This window comes from Mustelus asterias, chromosome 23 (genome assembly GCF_964213995.1).
Source record: "Mustelus asterias chromosome 23, sMusAst1.hap1.1, whole genome shotgun sequence".
In the NCBI taxonomy this organism is placed as follows: Eukaryota; Metazoa; Chordata; class Chondrichthyes; order Carcharhiniformes; family Triakidae; genus Mustelus; species Mustelus asterias.
Genome location: NC_135823.1, coordinates 48564717 through 48589536, shown reverse-complemented (window position 1 = coordinate 48589536; position 24820 = coordinate 48564717). Strand labels below are relative to the sequence as shown.

The 24820-nt window shown below is 42.7% G+C and overlaps 1 protein-coding gene across 7 annotated transcripts in view; it reads left to right on the top strand.

Annotated features, from left to right (window-relative positions):
• Positions 1-24704, top strand: part of crebbpb (CREB binding lysine acetyltransferase b) — a 153755-nt gene extending 129051 nt beyond the window's left edge. For 5 of the 7 annotated variants that reach the window (XM_078240494.1, XM_078240493.1, XM_078240491.1 and 2 more), the window contains 7 exons: positions 2819-2965; positions 3286-3399; positions 4844-5009; positions 11154-11321; positions 15765-15926; positions 19395-19676; positions 20562-24704. In XM_078240494.1, coding sequence (XP_078096620.1) covers positions 2819-2965; positions 3286-3399; positions 4844-5009; positions 11154-11321; positions 15765-15926; positions 19395-19676; positions 20562-22754 — 3232 coding nt within the window. In that variant the 3' untranslated portion in view covers positions 22755-24704. Of the gene's footprint in view, positions 1-2818; positions 2966-3285; positions 3400-4843; positions 5010-11153; positions 11322-11451; positions 12302-15764; positions 15927-16045; positions 16139-19394; positions 19677-20561 lie in introns of those variants that run through there. The other 2 variants (XR_013500682.1, XM_078240495.1) reach the window with 2 other exon arrangements.
• The last annotated feature ends 116 nt before the right edge of the window (positions 24705-24820 follow it).

Here is a 24820-nt window from a genome sequence, read left to right as displayed (position 1 = left end):
TGACGATGGCATTGCTGCAACGGCCTCAGTGCTCAGCGCCAACAACTGCCAGTTTCCAGATGCAATTTTACATCTCATCCGCTTCATCCTGGACCACAATATCTTCACCTTCAACAACCAGTTCTTCATCCAGACACACGGAACAGCCATGGGGACCAAATTTGCACCTCAATATGCCAACATCTTCATGCACAGGTTCGAACAAGACTTCTTCACCTCACGGGACCTTCAACCGATGCTATACACTAGATACATCGATGACATTTTCTTCCTTTGGACCCATGGTGAACAATCACTGAAACAACTCTATGATGACATCAACAAGTTCCATCCCACCATCAGGCTCACCATAGACTACTCTCCGGAATCGGTTGCATTCTTGGACACGCGCATCTCCATTAAGGACGGTCACCTCAGCACCTCACTGTACCGCAAGCCCACGGATAACCTCACGATGCTCCACTTCTCCAGCTTCCACCCTAAACACGTTAAAGAAGCCATCCCCTACGGACAAGCCCTCCGTATACACAGGATCTGCTCGGATGAGGAGGATCGCAACAGACACCTCCAGACGCTGAAAGATGCCCTCATAAGAACAGGATATGGCGCTAGACTCATTGATCAACAGTTCCAACGCGCCACAGCGAAAAACCGCACCGACCTCCTCAGAAGACAAACACGGGACACAGTGGACAGAGTACCCTTCGTCGTCCAGTACTTCCCCGGAGCGGAGAAGCTACGGCATCTCCTCCGGAGCCTTCAACATGTCATTGATGAAGACGAACATCTCGCCAAGGCCATCCCCACACCCCCACTTCTTGCCTTCAAACAACCGCACAACCTCAAACAGACCATTGTCCGCAGCAAACTACCCAGCCTTCAGGAGAACAGTGACCAAGACACCACACAACCCTGCCACAGCAACCTCTGCAAGACGTGCCGGATCATCGACACAGATGCCATCATCTCGCATGAGAACACCATCCACCAGGTACACGGTACATACTCTTGCAACTCGGCCAACGTTGTCTACCTGATACGCTGCAAGAAAGGATGTCCCGAGGCATGGTACATTGGGGAAACTATGCAGACGCTGCGACAACGGATGAATGAACACCGCTCGACAATCACCAGGCAAGACTGTTCTCTTCCTGTTGGGGAGCACTTCAGCGGTCACGGGCATTCGGCCTCTGATATTCGGGTAAGCGTTCTCCAAGGCGGCCTTCGCGACACACGACAGCGCAGAGTCGCTGAGCAGAAACTGATAGCCAAGTTCCGCACACACAAGGACGGCCTCAACCGGGATATTGGGTTCATGTCACACTATTTGTAACTCCCACAGTTGCGTGGACCTGCAGAGTTTCACTGGCTGTCTTGTCTGGAGACAATACACATCTTTTTAGCCTGTCTTGATGCTCTCTCCACTCCCATTGTTTTGTTTCTTAAAGACTGGATTAGTTGTAAGTATTCGCATTCCAACCATTATTCATGTAAATTGAGTCTGTGTCTTTATAAGTTCTGTTTGTGAACAGAATTCCCACTCACCTGAAGAAGGGGCTTAGAGCCTCGAAAGCTTGTGTGGCTTTTGCTACCAAATAAACCTGTTGGACTTTAACCTGGTGTTGTTAAACTTCTTACTGTGTTTACCCCAGTCCAACGCCGGCATCTCCACATCAAGGTTATATAAGGCATTGGTGAGGCCGAATTTGGAGTATTGTGTACAGTTTTGGTCACCTAGTTACAGGAAGGATGTAAATAAGATTGAAAGAGTGCAGAGAAGGTTCACAAGGATGTTGCCGGGACTTGAGAAGCTGAGTTACAGAGAGAGATTGAATAGGTTGGGACTTTATTCCCTGGAGCGTAGAAGATTGAGGGGAGATTTGATAGAGGTGTATAAGCTTTTGATGGGTATAGATAGAGTGAATGCAAGCAGGCTTTTTCCGCTGAGGCTAGGGGAGAAAAAAACCAGAGGGCATGGGTTAAGGGTGAAAGGAGAAAAGTTTAAAGGGAATATTAGGGGGGGCTTCTTCACGCAGAGAGTGGTGGGAGTGTGGAATGAGCTGCCGGATAAAGTGGTAAATGCAGGGTCACTTTTAACATTTAAGAAAAACTTGGACGGGTTCATGGATGAGAGGGGTGTGGAGGGATATGGTCCAAGTGCAGGTCAGTGGGACTAGGCATAAAATGGTTCGGCACAGACAAGAAGGGCCAAAAGGCCTGTTTCTGAGCTGTAATTTTCTATGGTTCTATGACAGTTTTGAAGAGGAGGAGAGGATGAATATTGATGTCGGCATGCAAGGAGGCGAGGAAAGGGAACTGAGTGGTCATATTGAGTTGAGTGGGAAGGGTAAGAGTAAGCAGGCAGAAGGTGAGTAGAAATAGCCAAGAGCTGAGGGCTCAGGCTCGAGTGAATAGAAATGGTCATGGGGGCAGTAAGGAAGGGGAGGTAATGGAAAAGGCATTTGTAGAGATGGTAATCTGAGAAGATAAAAGAAATCAAATTAAAGCACAATTGTGGCATTACTACAAATGGTATCTGTTGAGTATTTTAGATACATCAGATTAACTAGTGAAATCAGGTTAGCTATACCCATTGATGTGTAGTAACCTTTTCCTAGTGTTGTATGGAATTCATGTGACTAATTTTGAAAAACACTAAAAACATTTAGAGTTTGGGTACTATTTTCTCAATTCCTCCCCTGCCTTAATTTTACAGTGTTAATAGAATTATTTTGCACTTTCAGCTAAGGGCAAATTGTGGTTGAATATACTCACCCTTCATACTGTGCATAAAAATGGCCCACTTTCTCTCTTTCAGGTTTGTGGATACAGGCGAAATGTCAGAGACCTTTCCTTATAGAACCAAAGCACTTTTTGCTTTTGAGGAAATTGATGGTGTGGATGTCTGTTTCTTTGGAATGCATGTACAGGAATATGGCTCCGATTGCCCAACTCCTAATACAAGGTAGTGGCATACCATGAATAAGATATTTTAGCAGATTATTTACATGTAGCCTGTCTTATATGCTTTTTATGTTCAGTTCATGGAGGAACAATTATTTAAACCAGCTTTTATAATGGAGAATTTCAAATCTTATTCTTTTGAAAAGTGTCTTTGGAACCAGAATAGAGTGGAAAAATAAATCAAGAATATTTATTATAAGAGGAAGATGTACCTTAAAGCAGTAATCTCTTTATTTTGTCCCCATAATATTTTGGATTAATGAAGCCAGAATATAGCCTTTTTAATCAGTGGTTGATTTATTTCTCTTGCACAACTTGCAGGCGTGTGTACATATCTTACCTCGACAGTATTCACTTCTTCCGCCCAAGGTGCCTCCGAACTGCAGTCTATCATGAAATCTTAATTGGTTATCTGGAATATGTGAAAAAACTCGGGTGAGTTTCATTTTAATAAACTTTGTAATATATTTTTCTTTATGGATAACTGGGGGCAAAGTATTTATGGACATTGTGTACCCTCACCTATTTCATAGCCACCAAGCCCCATATCCATTGGTGAAATAAATATACTTTTGCCCATCCTGAACTGCTCAATCTTAGCAGTGGCCAATAATTTGTAGTGAATTCAAGAAAAGCACCCTGACTCCCAAAGGCAATCAAAGAAAGTTCCAGGAAACTTGGTGACCTTAATTCCTATAATCCCAGCTAACTGACAACTTGGCTAGTAGAATTGGAAATGTTCACTTCATTCAGGAGCTTGTCATGATCCTTTTTAAAAGGCTGTAGTGAACCCATGCACACCACATCTTTCTTCTCTCTGCAAGAGGTTAAAAAGGAAAACCTTGCATTTAAATAGCTCTTTTTATGGCCACTGGACATCTCTCAATTTTTCACAGCCAACAGGGTAGTCATTTGTTATATGGGCAACCCAGCAGCTAATTTGTACCCAAAAACCTCCCACAAACAGCAATATGATAATAACCAGACAATCAGATTTGTGTTTTGATTAAGAAGTAAATGTTATGGATACCTGAAACACAAAATTCTGGGGAAAAAACTCAGTAGGCCTGGCAGCATCTGTGGGAGGAGGAGAGTTAATGTTTTGAGTCCATATAACTTCCCTGCTTTTCTTCAAAGTAGTGGCATAGGATCTTTTACATCCACCTGATGGGGCAGATGGAGCTTCAGCTTTATTATTTCATCTGAAATGTGGCACCGCCAACAGTGGAGCCTTCCCTCAAGACTACACTGGCATGTCAGCCCTGATTATTGAGCCTGGAACCTTGTGACCCAGAGACGAGAGTGCTACCAACCAAATCATGGCTGACACGTTAAGAAAAATGCTTCTTCACATCTAAACAGATTTCTTCCTTAAGCATTTTACATGCATGCACTTTAATCCTACAATCCTGAATCCAAGCTCTTCAGATTCCCTCAAAACATCTAGTCTAAATTGTCTTAAAATTTGCTACTTGTCCTGATAATTAACATTGCAACAGCTGGGTACTGTTCTGGTGTCCAACATACGCAACTAGTTTAAAAACGCAATAGCGCTCTCAATGGATGGAAACTGGTATGTAGTTTCCCAGCTGCAGGGCCTGATGGAGCCAGCATGGCTGGCTCCACAGACTACGGGACGCCATCTTTAAAGGGTACCCCATTCAACACACACACCGGCCCCCAGGTGCACACACACACACACACACACACACACACACACACACACACACACACATTAGGACCCCCCCTCACAAGTTTTGTGATCAGTTTGCATTTAAACTGGAATTGGTACATCTGTTTGTTATATCCTTATGTCATTTAGATCTGCACTAAAACAGTTTCTGAAAAATCCATTTCATTTTGTTCTCTGTTTCCACAGCTTTACACAGGGCCATATCTGGGCATGCCCTCCCAGTGAAGGTGATGATTACATCTTTCACTGCCACCCAGCAGATCAGAAAATCCCCAAACCCAAACGATTACAGGAATGGTATAAGAAGATGCTGGATAAAGCTTTTGCAGAGCGAATCATACATGATTATAAGGTTTATTCTGAAATTCTGCTATCCTCCTAATGTCTGTTTTAAAAATAATATTTTATGTATTTCCCAATGTAATTCGATTCCTTCAGCTTGATATTAATTGGTAATGCTCATTTATGTAATGTAGTGAAGGTACACGCTTCTGACTTGAATTCGGGTTGTTCTTTGGTTTGTAATAATATAGTTATGTAGGTACATTTGAATTATTTAATGTTCAAGATGAAAAATCCTATTATCTGATGCTTAAAAAGAAAATTTTTTTGCCAGGCTGAAGTCTTATAGTATGTTATGATTCAGGCATTTTACATACTTTCCCAACAGTTTCAGATCACTTCCTGTGAGTTCACCTTGAGACCATAAACCAAGAAGATGGTATTTTTGTTTGTTGATAATGACCATCTTTTATTATTTTAAGTTGCGGTAAGCTGTATGCTGCAGTTCGTTAAGGCTTGTCTGAGGTTTCAGTCTCAATAATCAGAATGTTACCATGCCAGTCCAAGATATTATAGCCTTAATGAAATGCAAAGTTCAGGCACTTAATACAGAGTTCAAGGCAGTATTCATGTGCATACAGTAAAGGATATTCGTTAAAGGGTTAAATGCTCTCAGCCATTCTCCAGCAGAAGTATAATTATGCACTGTTCAATTCCTCCTGCCTAAATTTACAGAATAGTTTATTCTAATCATCAGCTCTATATTTAATCTCTCTCACCAAACAAATTGGTTTTGAATACAAATTATTTTTTGTCAGCCAAATTATTCTAATTGTTGTTTATAACCAGCACAAGACTCATATCTGTGAGGCTGAGTTAAGTTGGTAGCACATTTAGAGAGGTGGCCACACCACAGCTCGGGGGGGGTGGGGAAGAAGAAAGGAAGAGCAATAGTAATAGGGGATTAATTAGTCGGGGGGGGCAGACAGGCATTTCTGTGGCCGAAGACATGACTCCAGGATGGTGTGTTGCCTCCCTGCTGTCGGAGTCAGGGATGTCACTAAACGGATGCAGGGCATCCTGAAAGAGGAGGACAATTAGTTAGATGTTGCAGAGAAATTTCAAGGTGGCCAATTGTGTCTTAAACTTAGACAATTCAAAACCCGCATGGCAAATATCTCTGTGTAAAGACGTAACAACATTTATTTAACATAAAACAAAACAAGCATACAGCCGACTGGAGATTTGCAAAGGGTTAAATAGCTCTAGAGACAAAGTGATGGGACCTCTCCGAAAGATCTGAAGTACAGAGTCAAATACAGATGTTATACTTTTTTCTAATCAATAATTCCATCTTTCATTGGCTTAAAATCAATTTCATTTAACAGTCATACATCAATGCAAATCTCTGTCAAGTACCTCAGTCAACCATATGATACTTAATAGCACGGTGATATTCTATTCGCCCTTCAAATCCGGACATCTTTCCCTTTTTGGCTCTAACTCCATCCCTGTTGCCTGGTAATGGCAGACACTACCGCAAGGTCAAAATGGACATTCCCACAGGCTCACTGACAAGTTGAATAGACATGTGTTTCCTACGTCCAGAGGCATATCTATCCTTGTGTCGGGGTAGTGAATGCATCTATTCATAAATGTTGCAGAATATGTACCCTCATCGGAATTCACCTGATAAGACTTGCTGACTAACCGGTTCCCAGACCTTTGGCTTTAAACTGTTGACTTTTACTACCATGCCTTTCGGTAACTTTGCTCGACCAAAGCGAACAGTACATTAAAATACATTTAAAATATCAGTATATATGTCTTAAAATCATAACTACTTGTTTTGATTGTCTTTCTGCATTCACATACGTGTAAAACTTTGTTTTAGCTTGCCTAGGAATCATTTAACTCCTTACTGATTTCTTGTCCTCTGAAAGACTGTATTCTGTCTATGAATCTTATTAGCTGGTTAGGAATCCCCTTCCACAGATGTCATAGTACATGTTGGTTCCAACAATATAGTTAAACTGAAGAAGGAGGTTGTGTATCAAAAATTCAGGGAGCTCGGCAGTAGATTAAAAAGCAAGACTTCTAATCTTGTAATCTCTGGATTACTCCAGGTGGCATATGCTGGCGAGTATGGAAATAGGAAAATAGGGCAGATGAATGCATGGCTCAAGAGTTGGTATAGGAGGGAGGGTTTTAGATTCCTGAACCACTGGGACTCTTTCTGGGGAAGGTGAGACATGTATAAATGGGACAGTCTGCATCTGAACCACATTGGGGCCAACAGCCTTGCGGCTAGGTTTAGTAGCGCAGGTAGGTTTAGTAGCGCTGTTAGGAGGAGTTTAAACTAGTTTGGCAGAAGGAGGGGCACAGAACATTATTAAAATAGATACAGATCATGCTATACTAAAAGAAACATGTTAGAATGCGTTTAGCTATATTGAACGTCAAGAGAGTAAGGAAAAGCTGGATGGTCTTTACTTTAATGCTAGGAATATAATAAGTAAAACTGATGAGTTAAGGATGTGGATTGACACATGGAGTGTGATATTGTTGCTACCATAGAGACATGGTTAAGGGAAGAGCAGGACTGGCAACTCAACATTCCAGGGTCTAGGACATTTAGGTGAGACAGAGGATGGTGTAAAAAGGGAGGTGGTGTTGCACTACAAGTAAGTGAATTACTGCAATAAAAAGACATGATACCTTGGAAAGGTCTTCAAACGATGCTTTGTGGGTGGAATTTAGGAATATAAAAGGAGCAGCCACATTACTGGGAGTGTATTATAGGCCCAAAGAATCAGTGGCAAATAGAGGAGTAGATATGTAGACAATTCACTGAGGTGTGTAAGAATAATAATTGGGTAATTATACTAGGGAATTTCAACTTCCCCAACATAAATTGAGATAGTCTTAGTGTAAAGGGTTTAGAGGGGGTGGATCGCTTGAAATGTATTCAGGGGAGTTTATTTTGTAGAAGGCCCAACAAGGAATGGAGTAGAGCTGGGCCTGGCTCTGGGGAACGAAGCCAGACAAGTGTTCAATGTGGCAGTAGGGAAGCATTTTAGTGATAGCGACCAAAGCACAGTATGTACGGTTCAAGTTTGTTATGGACAAGGAGAAAGACGTTCTGCAAAAGATGGCTTTGAACTGGGGGAAGACAGATTTGATTAAAATAAAGGAGGATCTGGTCAAAGTTGACTGAGAACAGTTCCTTGTGGGAAAATCTATAGCGGAGCAGTTGGGGGGGCATTCAAAAAGGAAATGGGGAGAGTACAGGTCCAACATGTTCCCTATAGGGGGAAATGTAGGAGCAATAAGTTCAGGGAACCCTGGATGTCTAGGACAATCTAGAACTGGATAAGGAAGAAGACAAAGGCTTTTAACCAGTCCAAAGGGAGCAATTCAACTGCAGCCCTGTAGGAATATACCAAATGCAAGAGGGAAGTTGAGCAATTAGAAGAGCAAAAAGGAGGCATGAGAAAGGACTGGTGAACTAAATTGGGGAGAATCCCAAGATATTCTATAAATACATTAAGGGGAAGAGGTTAACCAGAGAAGAGTAGGAACCATTTGAGACCGAAGGGGCAATCTGTGTGTGAATCCGCAGAACATTGGAAGGATGTTAAATGAATACTTCATAAGGTAGGCGCAAGTACAGAATTCAGGAAAAGGGACTGTGAGGACCTTGAGCAGTTTGACATCAGAAGTGAGGAGGTATTGGATGCTTTGCTGGGCTTAAAAATGGACAGATCCCCAGGCCTGGATGCATTGCATCCCAGGCTGCTCTGGGAGATGAGGCAGGAAATTTCAGGTGCTCTGACATTTTTAATCCTTTCTGGCCACGGGAAGTGCCAGAGATCTCCAGTTTGGGAAATGTGGTTGCACTTTTCAAGAACGGTGGTAGAGATGAACCAGTGAATTACAGACCAGTGAGTCTTATGTCAATGGTAGGAAACTATTGAAGAAAATTCTGAAGGAGAGAATTAATCCCTACTTGGAAAGGCATGTGTTAATTAAGGATAGTTAGCATGGCTTTGTCAGAGGGAGGTCGTGCCTAACAAATTTGATCGAATTTTTTGAAAAAGTGATCGAGAGTGTGGATAAGGGAAATGCAGTTGATGTAGTTTATATGGATTTTAGCAAAGCCTTTGACGCAGTCCCACCTTGCATGTGTCAGAGCTCCTGGGAAACTGATTGAGAAGGTTGAAGTACATGGGATTCCAGGAAATTTGGTGAGATGAATCCGAAACTGGCTTAGTAATAGGACACAAAGGGTGGTGGTAGAAGGCTGTTTGAGTGACTAGAGGTTGGCGTAGCACAAGGATCAGTGCTGGGTCCCTTATTGTTTTTTTACATGTATGATATAGATGAGAATATGGGAGGAATGATAAGTAAGTTTGCAGATGACACCAAGATTGGTAGGGTGGTTAATAGTGAAGAAGAAGGTCGTCGGTTTCAGTAAGATATAGATGGGTTGATCAGATGGGCAGAGCAGCGATATATAGCATTTAACCCTGGTTAGTGCGAGGTGATGCACTTTGGAAGAAGTAACAGGGCATGGGGGTATTTAATGAATGCCAGGACAGTAGGAAGTTCAGAGGAACAAATGGATCTTGAGGCACTTATTCACAGATCCTTGAAGGCAGCCAGAGCAGGTGAATAGGATAGTTAAGAAAGTATATGGGACACTTAATCTATGCCATGACTGATAAAAGTATAAGAGCAAGGTTTTGATTTTATTTTATTATTGTCACATGTATTAGTATACAGTGAAATGCATTGTTTCTTGCATACTATACAGACGAAGCATACCATTCATAGAGAAGGAAAGGAGAGAGTGCAGAATATAGTGTTACAGTCATAGCTAGGGTGTAGCGAAAGATCAACTTAATGCGAGGTAGGTCCATTCAAAAGTCTGATGGCAGCAGGGAAGAAGCTGTTCTTGAGTCGGTTGGTACATGACCTCAGACTTTTCTATCTTTTTCCTGATGGAAGAAGGTGGAAGAGAGAATGTCTGGGGTGCGTGGGGTCCTTAATTATGCTGGCTGCTTTGCCGAGGCAGCGGGAGGTTATGTTGGAGCTGTACAGGCGCTGGTTAGGCCACAGCTAGAGTACTGTGTGCAGCTCTGGCCACCTCAATTTAGCAAGGATGTGATTGCACGAGAGTGGGTACAGAGGAGATTCACTAGGATGTTGCTTGGGATTGAACATTTGAGCTACAAGGAGAGACTGGATAGGCTTGGATTGTTTTCTTTAGAGCAGAGAAGGGTGAGGGGGGACATGATTGAGTTGTTTCAGATTATGAGTGGTATAGACTGGTGGACAGGAAGCAGCTGTTCCCCTTGGTTGAGGGTCAGTTGTGAGGAGACATAGTTTTAGGGTGACCTGATTGAATGTTTTTAAAGCAAGGACAAATAAATTTTTGAACAGTAAAGGAATTAAGGGTTATGGTGAGCGGGTGGCTAAGTGGAGCTGAGTCCATGGAAAGATCAGCCATGATCTTATTGAATGGCAGACTTGAGAGGCCAGATGGCCTACTCCTGCTCCTAGTTCTTATGTGACAGGCAGGAGATTCAGAGGGGATTTGAAAATAGATTTTTTCACTGAGGGTGGTGAGAATCTGGAATGCAACGCCTGGGAAGGTTGTGGATGTCAGAAAACTTACAACCTTTAAAATGTATTTGGATGAGCACTTGAAATATCATAACATCCAAGGATATGGACCAAGTGCTGGAAAATGAGATTAGCACAACTTTAATAGTTATTGGCAATGCAGACTCAAATGGACTGAAGGGCCTTTTCTGCGCTGTACGACTCTGACTCATACAAATGCTTGTTAGTTCAGCAAATTACTCTGATTGAAACATGAAACTTTCTGCAATTTATCAAAAACTGGACGAAATTATCTTAAATACAGGGGAAGCTTCACATATTCAGAGATGACGCTACTTCTTAAAAAGCAATGATAATTAGATTTCAGGCAATCAGTCCCTCTTTAATAATTGGTATGTATTTGGTTGTGGATAGTAACATGTTTCTGCTCTTTGAAATAACATACTGTTCAATTCTCTGGCACCTCTTACCATCTTTCCACACTTGTACAAGCTTAAGCAAAGGCTCTTTTGCTTCATGCGGTCCTGTTTACTGTCCAAGAAATCACACGTTATTTGATGCTTATTTCTTTTTGCTTTGCGGGCAGGATATCTTCAAACAGGCAACAGAGGACCGGTTGACCAGTGCAAATGAGTTGCCTTATTTTGAGGGTGACTTTTGGCCGAATGTCCTGGAAGAAAGCATAAAAGAGTTGGAGCAAGAAGAAGAGGAACGGAAGAGGGAAGAGAACAGCATACCCAGTGAAGCCCCTGAAGTGAGTTTAGTGAGGAGACTGTCCTCAGGATTTTATGAATCATTGTTACTTTAAATAGATTGAAGAAGCTGAAGAAGATTAAAAAGAGTCATACGGACTCAAAACGTTAACTCTGTTTCTCTCTCCACAGGTGCTGCCAGACCTGCTGAGTTTATCCAGCATTTTCTATTTTTATTTAAGATTAAGAGGAGATTTGAGATAGGTGCTCAAAACCATAGGGTCTAAACAGCGTAGGTAGGGAGAAGCTGTACCTGCTGGTGAAGGCTCAAGAAGCACAGGGCACCAATTAAGGGTATTTGGCACAAAAATCAATGTCAATATGAGTGTTGCTTGCAGTTTTGGTCTCCCTAAGAAAGGATATACTTGCCGTAGAGTGAGTGCAGCAGAGGTTCATAAGGCTGTTACCGGGATTGGTGGGACTGTCCTTTGAGGAGAGATTGGTTCGACTGAGCCTATATTCACAAGAGTTTAGAAGAATGAGAGGAGATCTGATTGAAGTGCATACAATTCTAACAGGGCTGGACTGACTAGTTGCAGGGAAGGTGTTTCCCTGTTTGGGGAATCTAGAACTAGGAGGCACAGTCTCAGGATACCATTTAGGACTGAGATGAGGAAAAATTTCTTCACTCGAAAGGTAGTGGGCATGTAGAATTCTCCACCACAGAAGGCTGTGAAGGTCAAGTCATTGAATATATTAATAAAAAGTATGATTTCTTTTTAAATTTAGTGGCATCAAGGGGTATAGGGAGAAAGCAGCAATATGGCATTGAAATCAAGGATTGAATGGCGGAGCAGGCTCGAAGGGCTGAATGGCCTACTCCTCCTCTATGTTTCTGTGCAAAACTTTATTTCCACAGTGAGTGGTTAGGATCTGGAATGCACTGCCTGAGAGTGTGGTGGAGGCAAATCCATTCCTGGCTTTCAAGAGAGAATTGAATAACTATGGACAAAAATATTTGCAGGAAAAAGGCAAGGACTAGGTGAGTTGCTTCCACAGAGAGCGGACACTGACATGATGGACCAAATGGCCTCTTTCTATTTTATAAGCATTCTATGATTCTACAATCAAGTTTGCTTTCGGTCTTCACATAAAAGCTGGGAACCAATGAGTGACCTCACCAATCTGCAGTTGATGCCTGCCTGACCACCTCATGTTTTGCATTTTGGAAACAAGCCCAACTTTATGTTGAGATAAGTTGACTTGAGATCAAGTAGCACTTTTCCTTGTTCTTGTTGTTCAAATTCAATTGTGAGGAAATCAACTTTCTTATGAGGAGGAGTGGGAGCACTCATTTCAAGTTTTGCACCTTACATGATCCAATCTTGATTTTGCAAAATGATCCCTGTGTCTGCATGGGTTTCCTCCGGGTGTTCTGGTTTCCTCCCACAGTCCAAAGATGTGCGGGTTAGGTTGATTGGCCATGCTAAATTGATCCTAGTGTCAGGGTAAATTAGCAGGGTAAATATGTGGGGTTACAGGAATAGGGCCTGGGTGGGATTGTGGTCAGTGCACATTTGATGGGCCGAATGGCCTCCATCTGTACTGTAGGGATTCTATGATTTTTTTTCATTACATTTAACAAATATAGAATCTGTGATCATGGAATCCCTACAGTGTAGAAGAGGCCATTTGGCCCGTCAAGTCTGCACCGACTTTCCAACAGAGCATCTTACCCAGGCCCATTCCCTGCCCTATCCTATAACCCCACACATTTAACATGGCTAATTCATCTAACCTACACTTCATGGGACATCAAGAGGCAATTTGGCATGGCTGATTCACCTAACCTACACACCTTTGGATTGTGGGAGGAAACCGTAGCACCTGGAGGAACATATGCAGACATGAGGAGATTGTGCATGCTCCACACACACACACACACAGTCACCCAAGGCTGGTATCGAACCCCAGGGCCCTGGTGCTGTGAGGCAGCAGTGCTAACCACTGTGCCACCCTCGTGTGGAGTTTAAAATTCAGTCTTCACACGGAATCAACGTAGAGGCTCAATACCTTGGTTATGATTGCAATTCAGAAATCTGGTGGCCATTTAAAGTTGTGACTCAGATTTTAATCTGTTTTGGTACTGGTCTAATGTGAATTTAGATCCTAGTCAGTTGGATCAAGTGCAAAATATGTTTGAAGTGCAATATTACAGCTGGCACAAAGAGAATACAGTTCTATTGTTGAAGTATGTTCAACATACTTTGCATATCTTGCTTCAGAGTCAGTGTTTATACAAACTATGAAATCCTGAACAATGATTTGTCTGATTGTCATGCTTGTATTGCCATTAGGGGATCCTTGATTACACGGATTCGGTTATCTTGTTACAGGATAACTAAGTGTTTAGCTGTGCGTTGTAGTATCTAGGTCTGGAGATCCAGAACCCGTGAAAGACCCTCAGGCCGTGCAGTATTTTTCTTCCTTGTTTGTAAAACAAAATCCCTGTTGTGTCCAAGTTGAGAATGCTTTTTTTTTGTTGAGAATGCTGAGCGAGTGTCGAACCATTTGTGAGGTTTTGGTTCAGCAGATGCAAGGGGCTCATTGAATTATAAAATCATTGCCATGGTTACACATAGAAGGAGGCCACTGTTTGCCGTAACCATTCTGTAATTTTATATTTCTAGGAGCCTTTAAATCTCGTTCACCAAGACCTCACAAATGGTTCTACACTAGACCACCATTCTCTCTGGGGCACAACTGGGGGTACTTTATGAACAAGGATAGGAGGGTTGGTTAATGGACAGGGATAAGTGGGCATTTTCAAACTGGCAGGCTGTAACTAGTGGAGTGCCTTCATGGTCAGTGCAGGGGCCTCGGTTATTTAAAATCTATATTAATGACTTAGATGAAGTCAATAGTAATGTATCCAATTTGCAGATGATACAAAACTAAATGGGAATAAAAGCAATGAGGATGACACAGAAGACTGTAAAGAGATATACACACAAGACTGTAAAGAGATTCCCAGCTTGGGTTACTGTCTGTGTGGAGTTTGCACCTTCTCCATGTGTCTGTGTGGGTTTCCTCTGGGTGCTCCAGTTTGTTCCCACAGTCTGAAAGATGTGCTGGTTAGGTGCATTGACCCGAACAGGTGCCTGAGTGTGGCGACTAGGGGAATTTCTCAGTAACTTCATTGCCGTGCTAATGTAAGCCCTATTTGTGACTAATAAATAAACTTTACTTTGTATACCAGTTAAGCGACTGGGCAAAATGGTGACACACTAATGTCAGCATGTCTGAGGTTTTTGACTTTGGTAATAGGAACAGAAAAGCAGAATATTTGTTAAAAGGCATGACACTTTTAAATGTTGATGTTTAAAGAAGCTTGGGTGTACTTGTATCAGGGTTGCAGAAAGTTAGCATACAGTTTCAGCAAGCAATTAAAAATGCAGAAGGCATGCTGGCCTTTATTGAAAGGGGGCTGGAATACGAGTCAGTGACTTTCTACAATTGTATAGGGCTTTTGCAAGATCACACCTGGAGTACTATCAGCAGTTTTGGTTTCCACATTTAAGAAAATACAGCAAAGGTTGACTAGATTGATTCCTGGGATTGTCCTATGTTGACCTATGAAGAGAGACCAAGTAAATTGGGTTTATAAACTCTGGAGTTTAGAAGAATGAGAACTGGTCTCATTGAAACATACAAGATTCTGAAGGAGCTTTACAGGATAGATACTGGGCGGGATGGCACGGTGGCACAGTGGTTAGCATTGCTGTCTCTCAGCGCCAGGGACCCAGATTTGATTCCTGGCTTGGGTCACTGCCTGTGCGGAGTCTGCATGTCCTCCCCGTATCTGCGTGGGTTTCCCCCAGGTGCTCCGGTTTCCTCCCACAGTCCAAAAACGTGCTGATTAGATGCATCGGCCATGCTAAATTCTCCCTCAGCGTACCTGAACAGGCGCCAGAGTGTGGCGACTAGACGGTTTTTACTGTAACTTCATTGCAGTGTTAATATAAGCCTACTGGTGACACTAATGAAATAAACTTTAAATTAAAGATTGTTTTCCCTGACTTTCTAGGATTATTTAGGATTGAGATGAGGAGAATCTTTTTACAGATAATATTATGAATCTTTGGAATTCTCTACCTCAATTGATTGTGTATTGACTATATTCAAGGCTGAGAGAGACTCTTGAAAAAAAATGGAGTTGAGGTAGTTTGGCTGTGAGTCAGCCATGACTTGATGGGCCATATGGTCTGCTCTTGCTCCCTTTTCTTATGTTCTTAGCTCTATTTACTGTGACAAGAGAGTCTGCAGTTAACCAGACTTCAAGCACAAGTACCTGGCATGTATATTTATGCGATGGAAATAAAGCCTTAAGGAAATCTTGTGTCAATTGCGTTCTCTAAAAATAACCTTTAGAAGGCAATCATGGTGAATACTGTTCAGTATTAGACATCTAAAGTTGTTTAAATACCGTTTCATACCTATTCCAGGGAAAGAAAGGAGACAGCAAAAATGCAAAGAAAAAGAACAACAAGAAAACAAATAAGAATAAAAGCAGCATTAGCCGAGCCAACAAGAAAAAGCCTGGAATGCCGAATGTAGCTAATGACTTGTCACAGAAGCTCTATGCCACCATGGAAAAGCATAAAGAGGTACTGAAGACCGTTTTGAATTCAACCTACCTGAGCACCACTTGTTTGTTTCCAATATGATGATCTTTTGTGAATAGTTACTGTTAGATATTTTTTCAATTAGTATTTTTTTTTAAAAGCTAGCATCCCTTTGGTTGAAGGAGGAGACAAGTCAGTGAGGATTCAGTGTCTTGATGATGAGGCAGCAGACTCCGCTGCAGGTGTGCACGCGTGAGTATTGGTTAAGGCCAGGATCAGGCTCGGGTGAAAACCAACCCTGGAGGCCAAACAACCTACAATGCTCATGAGCAATGCTCAAAAATAAATAATGCCCTCAAGAGATGCAACAAAATACATCCATAAAACTATAGCTTGGCAAGAAGTCAGCATCAACTGAAAAGATTGGGAAAACTAGTGAGATGGAAAGGGGAGAACAAAAATAAATAAATTTCAGATTCCAGAATAATCTTTCTAAGTCATATAATGCATTGAGATATTAATTGGTCTTTTATACCTATAGAATTATAGCTGTTTTGTTTGATGCTACAGGTCAGCAGAGCATTACCAAGTAACAGGGTTTTCAAACATTGGGCATCCTTAGTTTCAGTCTCTTTATTGTTGTATCCTGACTATATTAGGTAGCAAATTTTCTAGTTTGAAGTGTGTGTGCATGAGAAGAAGAGACGAGGACAACGACACAGAGAAAAAATAACTGGCAGGGTGGAAGTGAGAAGGCTCAACCTCCTCCCATGTTAACCTTATTTTGCCAAAAATAGTCTGGAGAACTTTGTAGGTTGCACCATTTCCACCACCTGATCAAAGCAGACTGGGGAGAGGGTCAGAGCACATAACAGCCAAGAAAAAGTACTGCTTCATTGTTACTCCTTCGAGACCAAGTTTGAAACTTAAGTTAAGAGTTATAAGGTGATTCACTCGTTAATTCAGATATTGTTTGTGGATACAACTGGCAATGCTAAGGTAAGATAGTGCAGGGAACTATTTTGGGCCTGGTTTTGATCATTTGAGCTCTCTTACCTCTTGACAAATTTGGTTGCTGTTTTCCTAGGGTTTTTTAAATTTAAGCCTTGTACTCTGTTATTTGGGATGGACTATATTGGGAGAACTCTGGTGGAAAACGGACACCTATAAATAAGGCTAACACCCAGTTCCCCATATCCTCAATTCAGGACAAGTATGTCCCTGTGAAAATGAAGGATAAATATGGCAAGATTCGGGAACCCTGGATGGTAAGAGAGATTGAAAAAGAAGGAGGCATACATAAATTTCAGGGAAGTGAAAACAGATAAGGCTGTTGAGGAATACAAAGCTAGCAGAGACTTAGGAGGGCAAAAAGGGGCCATGATATGTCCCTGGCAGGCAGGATTAAGGAGAATCCCAATGCTTTTTATGCTTGTATGTGGAGGAAGAGGGTAGTTGAGGAAAGAGTAGGTCCACTCAAGGACAGTGGAGGGAATGTGTGGGTGGAGCCAGATGAGGTAGGTGAGGTCCTTAACGAGTACTTTGCATCAGTATTCACAAAGGAGGATATGGTGGATGACGAATGTAGAAAGGAGGATGTTGACATTCTAGGACATGTTGAGATAAAAAGGGAGGAGGTTTAGAGGTTTTGCAAAACATTTAAGGTGGACAAGTCCCCAGGGCCATATAGGGTCTATCCCAGAATACTGAGAGAGGCAAGGGAAGAAATTGCTGAGGCCTTGGCCAAAGTCATTGTATCCTCTTTAGCCACGGGTGAGGTATCAGAGGATTGGAGAGTAGCTAACATTGTTCCTCTGTTTAAGAAGGGCAGAAGAGACAATCCGGGAAATTACAGCCCTGTGAGCCTGACATCAGTGGTGGGGAAATTATTAGAGAAGATTCTTGGGGACAGAATATACTCGCATCTGGAAGAGAATAGGCTTATTAACGATAGGCAGCATGGTTTTGTGAAAGGGAGGGTGTGTCTTCCCTTCAGTGGATATTGTATACATGGCCTTTGATAAGGTTCCTCATGGCAGGCTGATACAGAAGGTGAACTCGTATGGGATTCGAGGTGAGCTGGTAAAATGGATAGAAAACTGGCTTGGGCATAGAAAGCAGAGAGTAGCAGTAGAAGAGTACTTTTCTAACTGGAGATCTGTGACTAGCAGTGTTCCACAAGGATCCGTGCTAGGGCCTCTGTTGTTTGTAATACATGTAAATAATTTGGAGGAAAATGTAAGTGGTCTGATTAGTAAATTTGCAGATGATACAAAAATTGTGGGAGTAAGGGATAGTGAGGAGGATTGTCAGAGGATACAACAGGATATAAATTGGCTGGAGATCTGGGCCAAAAGATAACAGATGGAATTTAACCCGGGACAAAAGTGAGGTGATGCAGTTTGGAAGGTCTACTGCAGAAAGAAAGTATACAGTAAATGGTAGAGCCCTTAGAAATATTAGCATACAGAGGAATCTAGGTGTGCAGATCCACAGTTCCCTGAAGGTGGCAACTCAGATGGACAAGGTGGTCAAGAAGGCGTATGGCATGCTGGCCTTCATCGGTCGGAGCGTTGAGTATATGAGTTGGAAAATCATGTTGCAGCTGTATAAAATTTTGGTTAGGTCACATTTGGAGTATTGTGTACAGTTCTGGTCGCCACACTACCAGAAGAATGTTGATTCATTGGAAAGGGTGCAGAAAAAATTTACCAGGATGTTGCCTGGTTTGGAAGCTATGGACTATGAAGAAAGGTTGAACAAACTTGGATTGTTTTCATTGGAGTGTCAGAGGATGAGGGGGGACCTGATAGACGTTTACAAGATTATGACAGGCTTGCATAAAGTGGATAGTCGGAGTCTTTTTCCCAGGGTCGAAGGGTCAATTACTCGGGAGTAGGTTGAAAGCGAAAGGGGGCAAGTTTAAAAGAGGTGTTAGGACAAGTTTTTCACACAGAGGGTGATGAAAGCAGATGGTGGTGGTGGAAGCAGATTCTATAACGACGGTCAAGAGGCATCTGGATGGATACATGAATAGGCAGAGGATAGAGGGATATGAACCACGTAGAGGCAAGAAAATATTAGAGAGGCATCTGTGTCGGCACAGACTTGGGGGGGCTGAAGGGCCTGTTCCTGTGCTGTACTGTTTTTTGTATTCTCACTCTGTCTCCTCGGTGAACCAAGACCCAAGATGGCCATCAGGATCTAACTTGGGCTCATACTCTCTCTAAGCACTAGGTCAGCTCAACTTTGTTCTCAAGGAAAATGAATTACTTAAGTTCACTTCATCCTCAATTTGTAATTGCAAATGGGATGTGATGACTCATTGAACCATAGGAGATGAGATATTAGATGTGGAGTTATTCCATTTTTGTGAAACAATTGTGGACAAATTTTCATGTTACTGGTTCAGTTATATTTATCTTTAACGTGAATTTTCAAGTTAACGTTATTATTAAAGAAATGCATCAATTTCTCCAATCTTCCCTTCTAATAGCATTACTTTTTCAGGTATTTTTTGTGATCCACTTCCATGCTGGACCAGTGGTGAACACCTTGCCTTCTGTTGTGGACCCTGACTCCTTACTGAGCTGTGATTTGATGGACGGCCGTGATGCTTTCCTGACGCTGGCCAGGGATAAGCATTTAGAGTTTTCTTCATTGCGCCGTGCGAAGTGGTCCACCATGTGCATGCTGGTGGAGTTGCACAATCAAGGCCAGGACCGATTTGTCTACACGTGCAATGAGTGCAAGCACCACGTAGAAACACGGTGGCACTGCACAGTCTGTGAGGTAGGATTGGCTTGCTCCTGTCATTCCTCTGTTAACAAAGTGTTTCAATTTGAGTGATCCATGTAAATGAACCACTTGTGTTATTCAAGAACTCTTGGAAAAAGAAAGAGCATTAACCAGTTTCAGTTGGTGAAGTCAAAGTACAGAAATCACTAGTTTGTGCCCGTTTGAGATCAGCTAACCCAGTACCACAAGGGTCACTCACATGAAAGCAAAATGCTGCGGATGCTGGAATTCTGAAATAAAAACAGAAAATGCTTTGCGTTCTGAAGAGTCATTTGGACTGAAGAGTTCACCTTGTTTTTCTCTCCACAGATGCTGTCAGACCTGCTGAGTTTTGCCAGCATTTTCTGTTTTTATTACAAAGATCACTCCCCACAGACAACTGCAGAATCAATGGGAATGGGAGGGGGAAAAAAATCACCATGTAGGGTAAAGTGTGTCAGCGAATGGAAGGGAGCTTCGCAATAACATCCTCTCCAGGTTAATTTAGCCTGCTAATGCTTACTGCCCAAGTTCATATGTGGAGAATGCCCATTAGAGTGAGGTACTAAAAAGCTTCCTGAGTCGATAACCCAACAGAAGTGAGCACCTGGGAAGAAAGAATAAATGCCAGAAACTACCTCTTCTCTCTCTCACTCAGTTTTTAATTAAGTTCTTTTCTACTCGGGCTAATCTGTTTTGAATTTCATTCTTCTCCACATCAAAATTATAAATGCTATGAAGTTAAATTGATGCATAGTAAGACAAACATGTTCATGTTTATACTTGTGCCACAATAAATAGTTGTGAAATACATCCTCCTTTCGGCTACTAGTGCATTTTCAGCTGTTTTGTTACAAAGTTCAATGGTTCTCACTTTTAATTCTTCTTCCTCTTATCCAGGACTACGATCTGTGTGTGAACTGCCACAACATTAAAGGCCATGAGCACAAAATGGTTAAATGGGGCTTGGGGCTAGATGATGAGAGCAGTAATCAACCAGATCCACTTTCCAAGAGCCCGCAAGAGTCTCGTCGTCTCAGCATCCAGCGCTGTATCCAGTCTTTGGTCCATGCATGCCAGTGCCGCAATGCCAACTGCTCGTTGCCGTCCTGCCAGAAGATGAAGCGAGTTGTCCAGCACACCAAGGGCTGCAAACGCAAAACCAATGGAGGCTGCCCTGTCTGCAAGCAACTCATAGCCCTCTGCTGTTATCACGCAAAACACTGCCAAGAGAACAAATGCCCTGTGCCATTCTGCCTCAACATAAAACACAAGCTGCGTCAACAGCAGCTGCAGCACCGGCTGCAGCAAGCGCAGATGCTCCGCAGAAGGATGGCCACCATGCAGCGCGGAAATGTGCCTCAGCAAAGTTTGCCTTCTCCTACCTCAACCGCGCCTGTTACACCCACTGGACAACAGCAGCCCAGCACCCCACAGACCCCACAGCCTCAGCCCCCGCCTCAGACCCCGCCATCCAACAGCTTGCCGAGTGGCTTCACCAATCCACCAAGGACTCAACCTCCCACCACTGTCTCACAAGGAAAACCCACAAACCAGGTTGCACCACTTCCCCAAGCCCCTCCTGCTCAACCCCCACCGGCCGCGGCATTGGAAGTTGCCAGGCAGATTGAGCTGGAGGCCCAGCAACAACAGCAGCTTTACCAAATGGCAAACATGAACAATGGTCTAGGGATGGCACGGCAAAACATGATTGGGCAGCAGATTGGGCCCGTCAACCAGATGCCGGCCGTCGGTATGAAGGTTGCTCGGCCTCCAATGGGTCAGGTGATGTGGCCACAAGGAACAGCACTATCACAGTCCCAGCCTCTGCAAGCTGGTATGCCAAGGAGCGGCATGCAGATGACATCTCCACAGACATCAGCAGGGCAGAGGATGCCAGGAGCCCAGCAACCTCCACGGAGCAACATCCCCCCAAATGCTCTCCAGGACCTCTTACGAACACTGAAATCACCCAGTTCTCCGCAGCAGCAGCAACAGGTGCTTAATATTTTAAAGTCCAACCCACAACTTATGGCAGCATTCATAAAACAACGAACAGCTAAGTACCAGGCTAATCAACCTGGCATGCAACCTCAACCTGGCATGCAACCTCAACCCCAGACCAGAATGCAACAAGCGGGCATGCATGCTCAAGCAAGCATGCAGAATCCACTGCAGAATCTGAACCCCATGCAGGCAGGTGCCCAGCGGCCTACCTTATCTCCACAGCAGCAAGGCTTGGGCAGCATGAATACCCAGGGTCAAACCATGAACATGATGAATCCTGGACACAACCCTAATTTGGCAACTATTAACCCACAGTACAGGGAGCTGTTGATCAGGCGCCAGCTCATACAACATCAACAACAGCAGCAGCAGCAGCAGGGCACTGGCATGGCTGGAGGAATGGCAGGTCACACCCAGTTCCAGCAACCACCAGGACCAGCTTACCCACAAACCATGCCACAGCAACGCATGCAGCAGCACATGCCCATGCAAGGTGGGCCTATGGGACAAATCACCCAGATGGGGCAGATAAACCAGCTGAGTCAGCCAGGGATGGGAGCTGACGGGACTCCAACCATCCAACAGACGCTACAGCAACGGATTCTGCAGCAGCAACAGCAGATGAAGCAGCAAATGGGCTCACCAGGCCAGCCCAACCCAATGAGCCCCCAGCAGCACATGCTCTCAGGACAGCCGCAGTCATCTCACCTTCAGAGCCAACAGATTGCCACTTCCCTCAGCAACCAGGTGCGGTCTCCACAGCCAGTACCCTCACCACGACCCCAGTCCCAGCCTCCACATTCCAGCCCATCACCAAGAATACAGCCACAACCTTCTCCCCACCATGTCTCTCCCCAGACCGGTTCCCCACACCCAGGACTAGCAGCGCCCCAGCCTAACCCCATGGATCAGGGACACTTTAGTACCCCGGAACAGAGTGCGATGCTTCCACAACTGACTAATCCTGGCATTAGTGCTATACATAGCGCCACTGGCGAATTAGGACTGGGTGCTGACACCTCCAGCCTATCGAGCTCCACTATTACATGTGACACACTAGAAAAATTTGTGGAAGAAAACTTGTAGCATTTGGGAGCAATTTTTCCTGAGACTTTTTGTACTGAAAATTTCAGCTGTCTGGGGATGATCAATCCCTAGAAGGAACTGCAACTTCCTTAGACATTGCGGGATGACTTGCTGTTAAAACACAAAGAATATATTTTTTGTTCAGACTGGTTGCACATTCTGGTTGTGTTTTGTTTTTTCTCCTTTTTTTGTTTCCTGTTTGCTTTTGTTGCTAATGACTCATTGCCTAATTTTTTTAAATGGAAAAAGAGCAAGTTCGTTATATTATTCATATTTTTTATTTTGTATTTTTCAGACTTTCAGCATTTTTGTGTTTAAAAACCAGGAAAAAAAAATCCTGAAAAATGCAACATATAATGTATACCAATAATTTTCTGACGTGTTCTGGGAAGGTTTTTCTATAGTGAAGTCTGTGCGGGCGTTTCAAGTATTAAATTTGTATAGATAGGAATAGACCATTGCACACATGTACTGGCAAATGCCAAACTTTGTCTTGCAGATGTAGAAATTGTTGCTTTGTTTCATGATAAACTGGTTTTAGTGAAACTAGGATGATCACTGATAGATTGTGCTGATTTTAATAGAAGAAATATCCTTTCCTTTCCTCCTTTATTCTCTGTGAAACTTGAAATGAGAAGAAAGCAATTATAGTGTAAATCATGCAAGTTATATAATTACTATAAATAAGGAAACAAAACTCTCAATCACTGTATAAACTGGTTAAACTCATTTCTTACTTATATACCATATTGTTAAATAAACTGTGTGCAACAGAAAACAGGTTTGTACTTATTTAAAGAGGTGTTTTTAAAAACAAAAGGGAAAAAGTGTTTAGGTCTTCCCCTGTCAAACGTCCCTTATTAAAGGTCTTGGTGAGTCTTATTAAAACTGTAAGGCTCCAAAATTCCATTTTCCAGAATTGAAAGCACTTAATTGTTAAAAGGTGTTTTAAAATGGAAACCAGTGAAGACCGAACTTTGGGATTGTGCTTTAACCACTGACTTCTGCTGATTGCCCATTCGCTAATCCCTTTCCTGTACCCTGCCCCTCACACACCAACACCTCCCTTCCTCCTGTCAGTCAGAGTACCCAGGAGAAAGGGGAGAGTAATGACCAGAGACCTGCATCCGTGATGGGAGAACTAGTGCCTACTGGCGTGCTGCCCCTTCATGCAGTTTTCAGTGAGTCGTCAGTTTTATTTTGGAGTTTTTTTTTTAAGAAAACAGAAAATTAAATTCTGGATTGCTGAAGTTTTTATCTGGTGTGTAAAGTTTTGGAAACTTGATTTCTATGCAGCCTCAATCTACTTTCACCAACTGTGTAATTTATGTATACAAGGATATAGAGTGATGGTTGCTGACAGCCCTTTACTGCCTTCGTTGGATTTGCTGAAATATTCTTGTATTCTTTGAAGGTTAATCTGAGCTGCCTGCATGCAGGTGTCGATGTATATGTTTATGAATTGCACAGAATCAATTAAGTACTCAAGGTTAAAACCTTGCGCCCTAAGACTGGGCACATCAACTGCAGACAGTTGGTGTGTGTTTGGAATTTTTTTTTGGTTTTTGCTTTAAGTATGTATTTCTGTTTTGTGTTTAATTTTATGTAGCAATGTTACTGTGTACACATAGGAGGGGTACACAGTACTTGCCTTCTGTGGGATCCTTGCAAACTTGTTTTTTTTTCTTTTAAAAAGCTACAAGATCCCCATTCATTTAGACTACAGTTAAGATCTGTCAAAATAAAATCTGCATTATTGTAACATGTATAAAGTACTGCAGCAACTGTGTATTTGTTTCTTCCTCTTCTCCCTACTGGACAGCTCAACTCCTGTAGCAGTTTTGGTTTTTGAAAAGTGGTTTGCATTCATTGATTGTTTAATGTGCATTGTTCCTCATTCCCCAGTTCCTTTACCTTAAACAATTTGCCACTGTTTCACGTTATTTTTAATTTCTCTTTTTGTGTGTCATCTATCTGTTCTCTGCAAATATTTATTTTAGGAAAAAACTGCGTGCGCTCAATTAATTTGAGCTCCACAGAAGGTATGTTTAAACCCTGACAAAGTG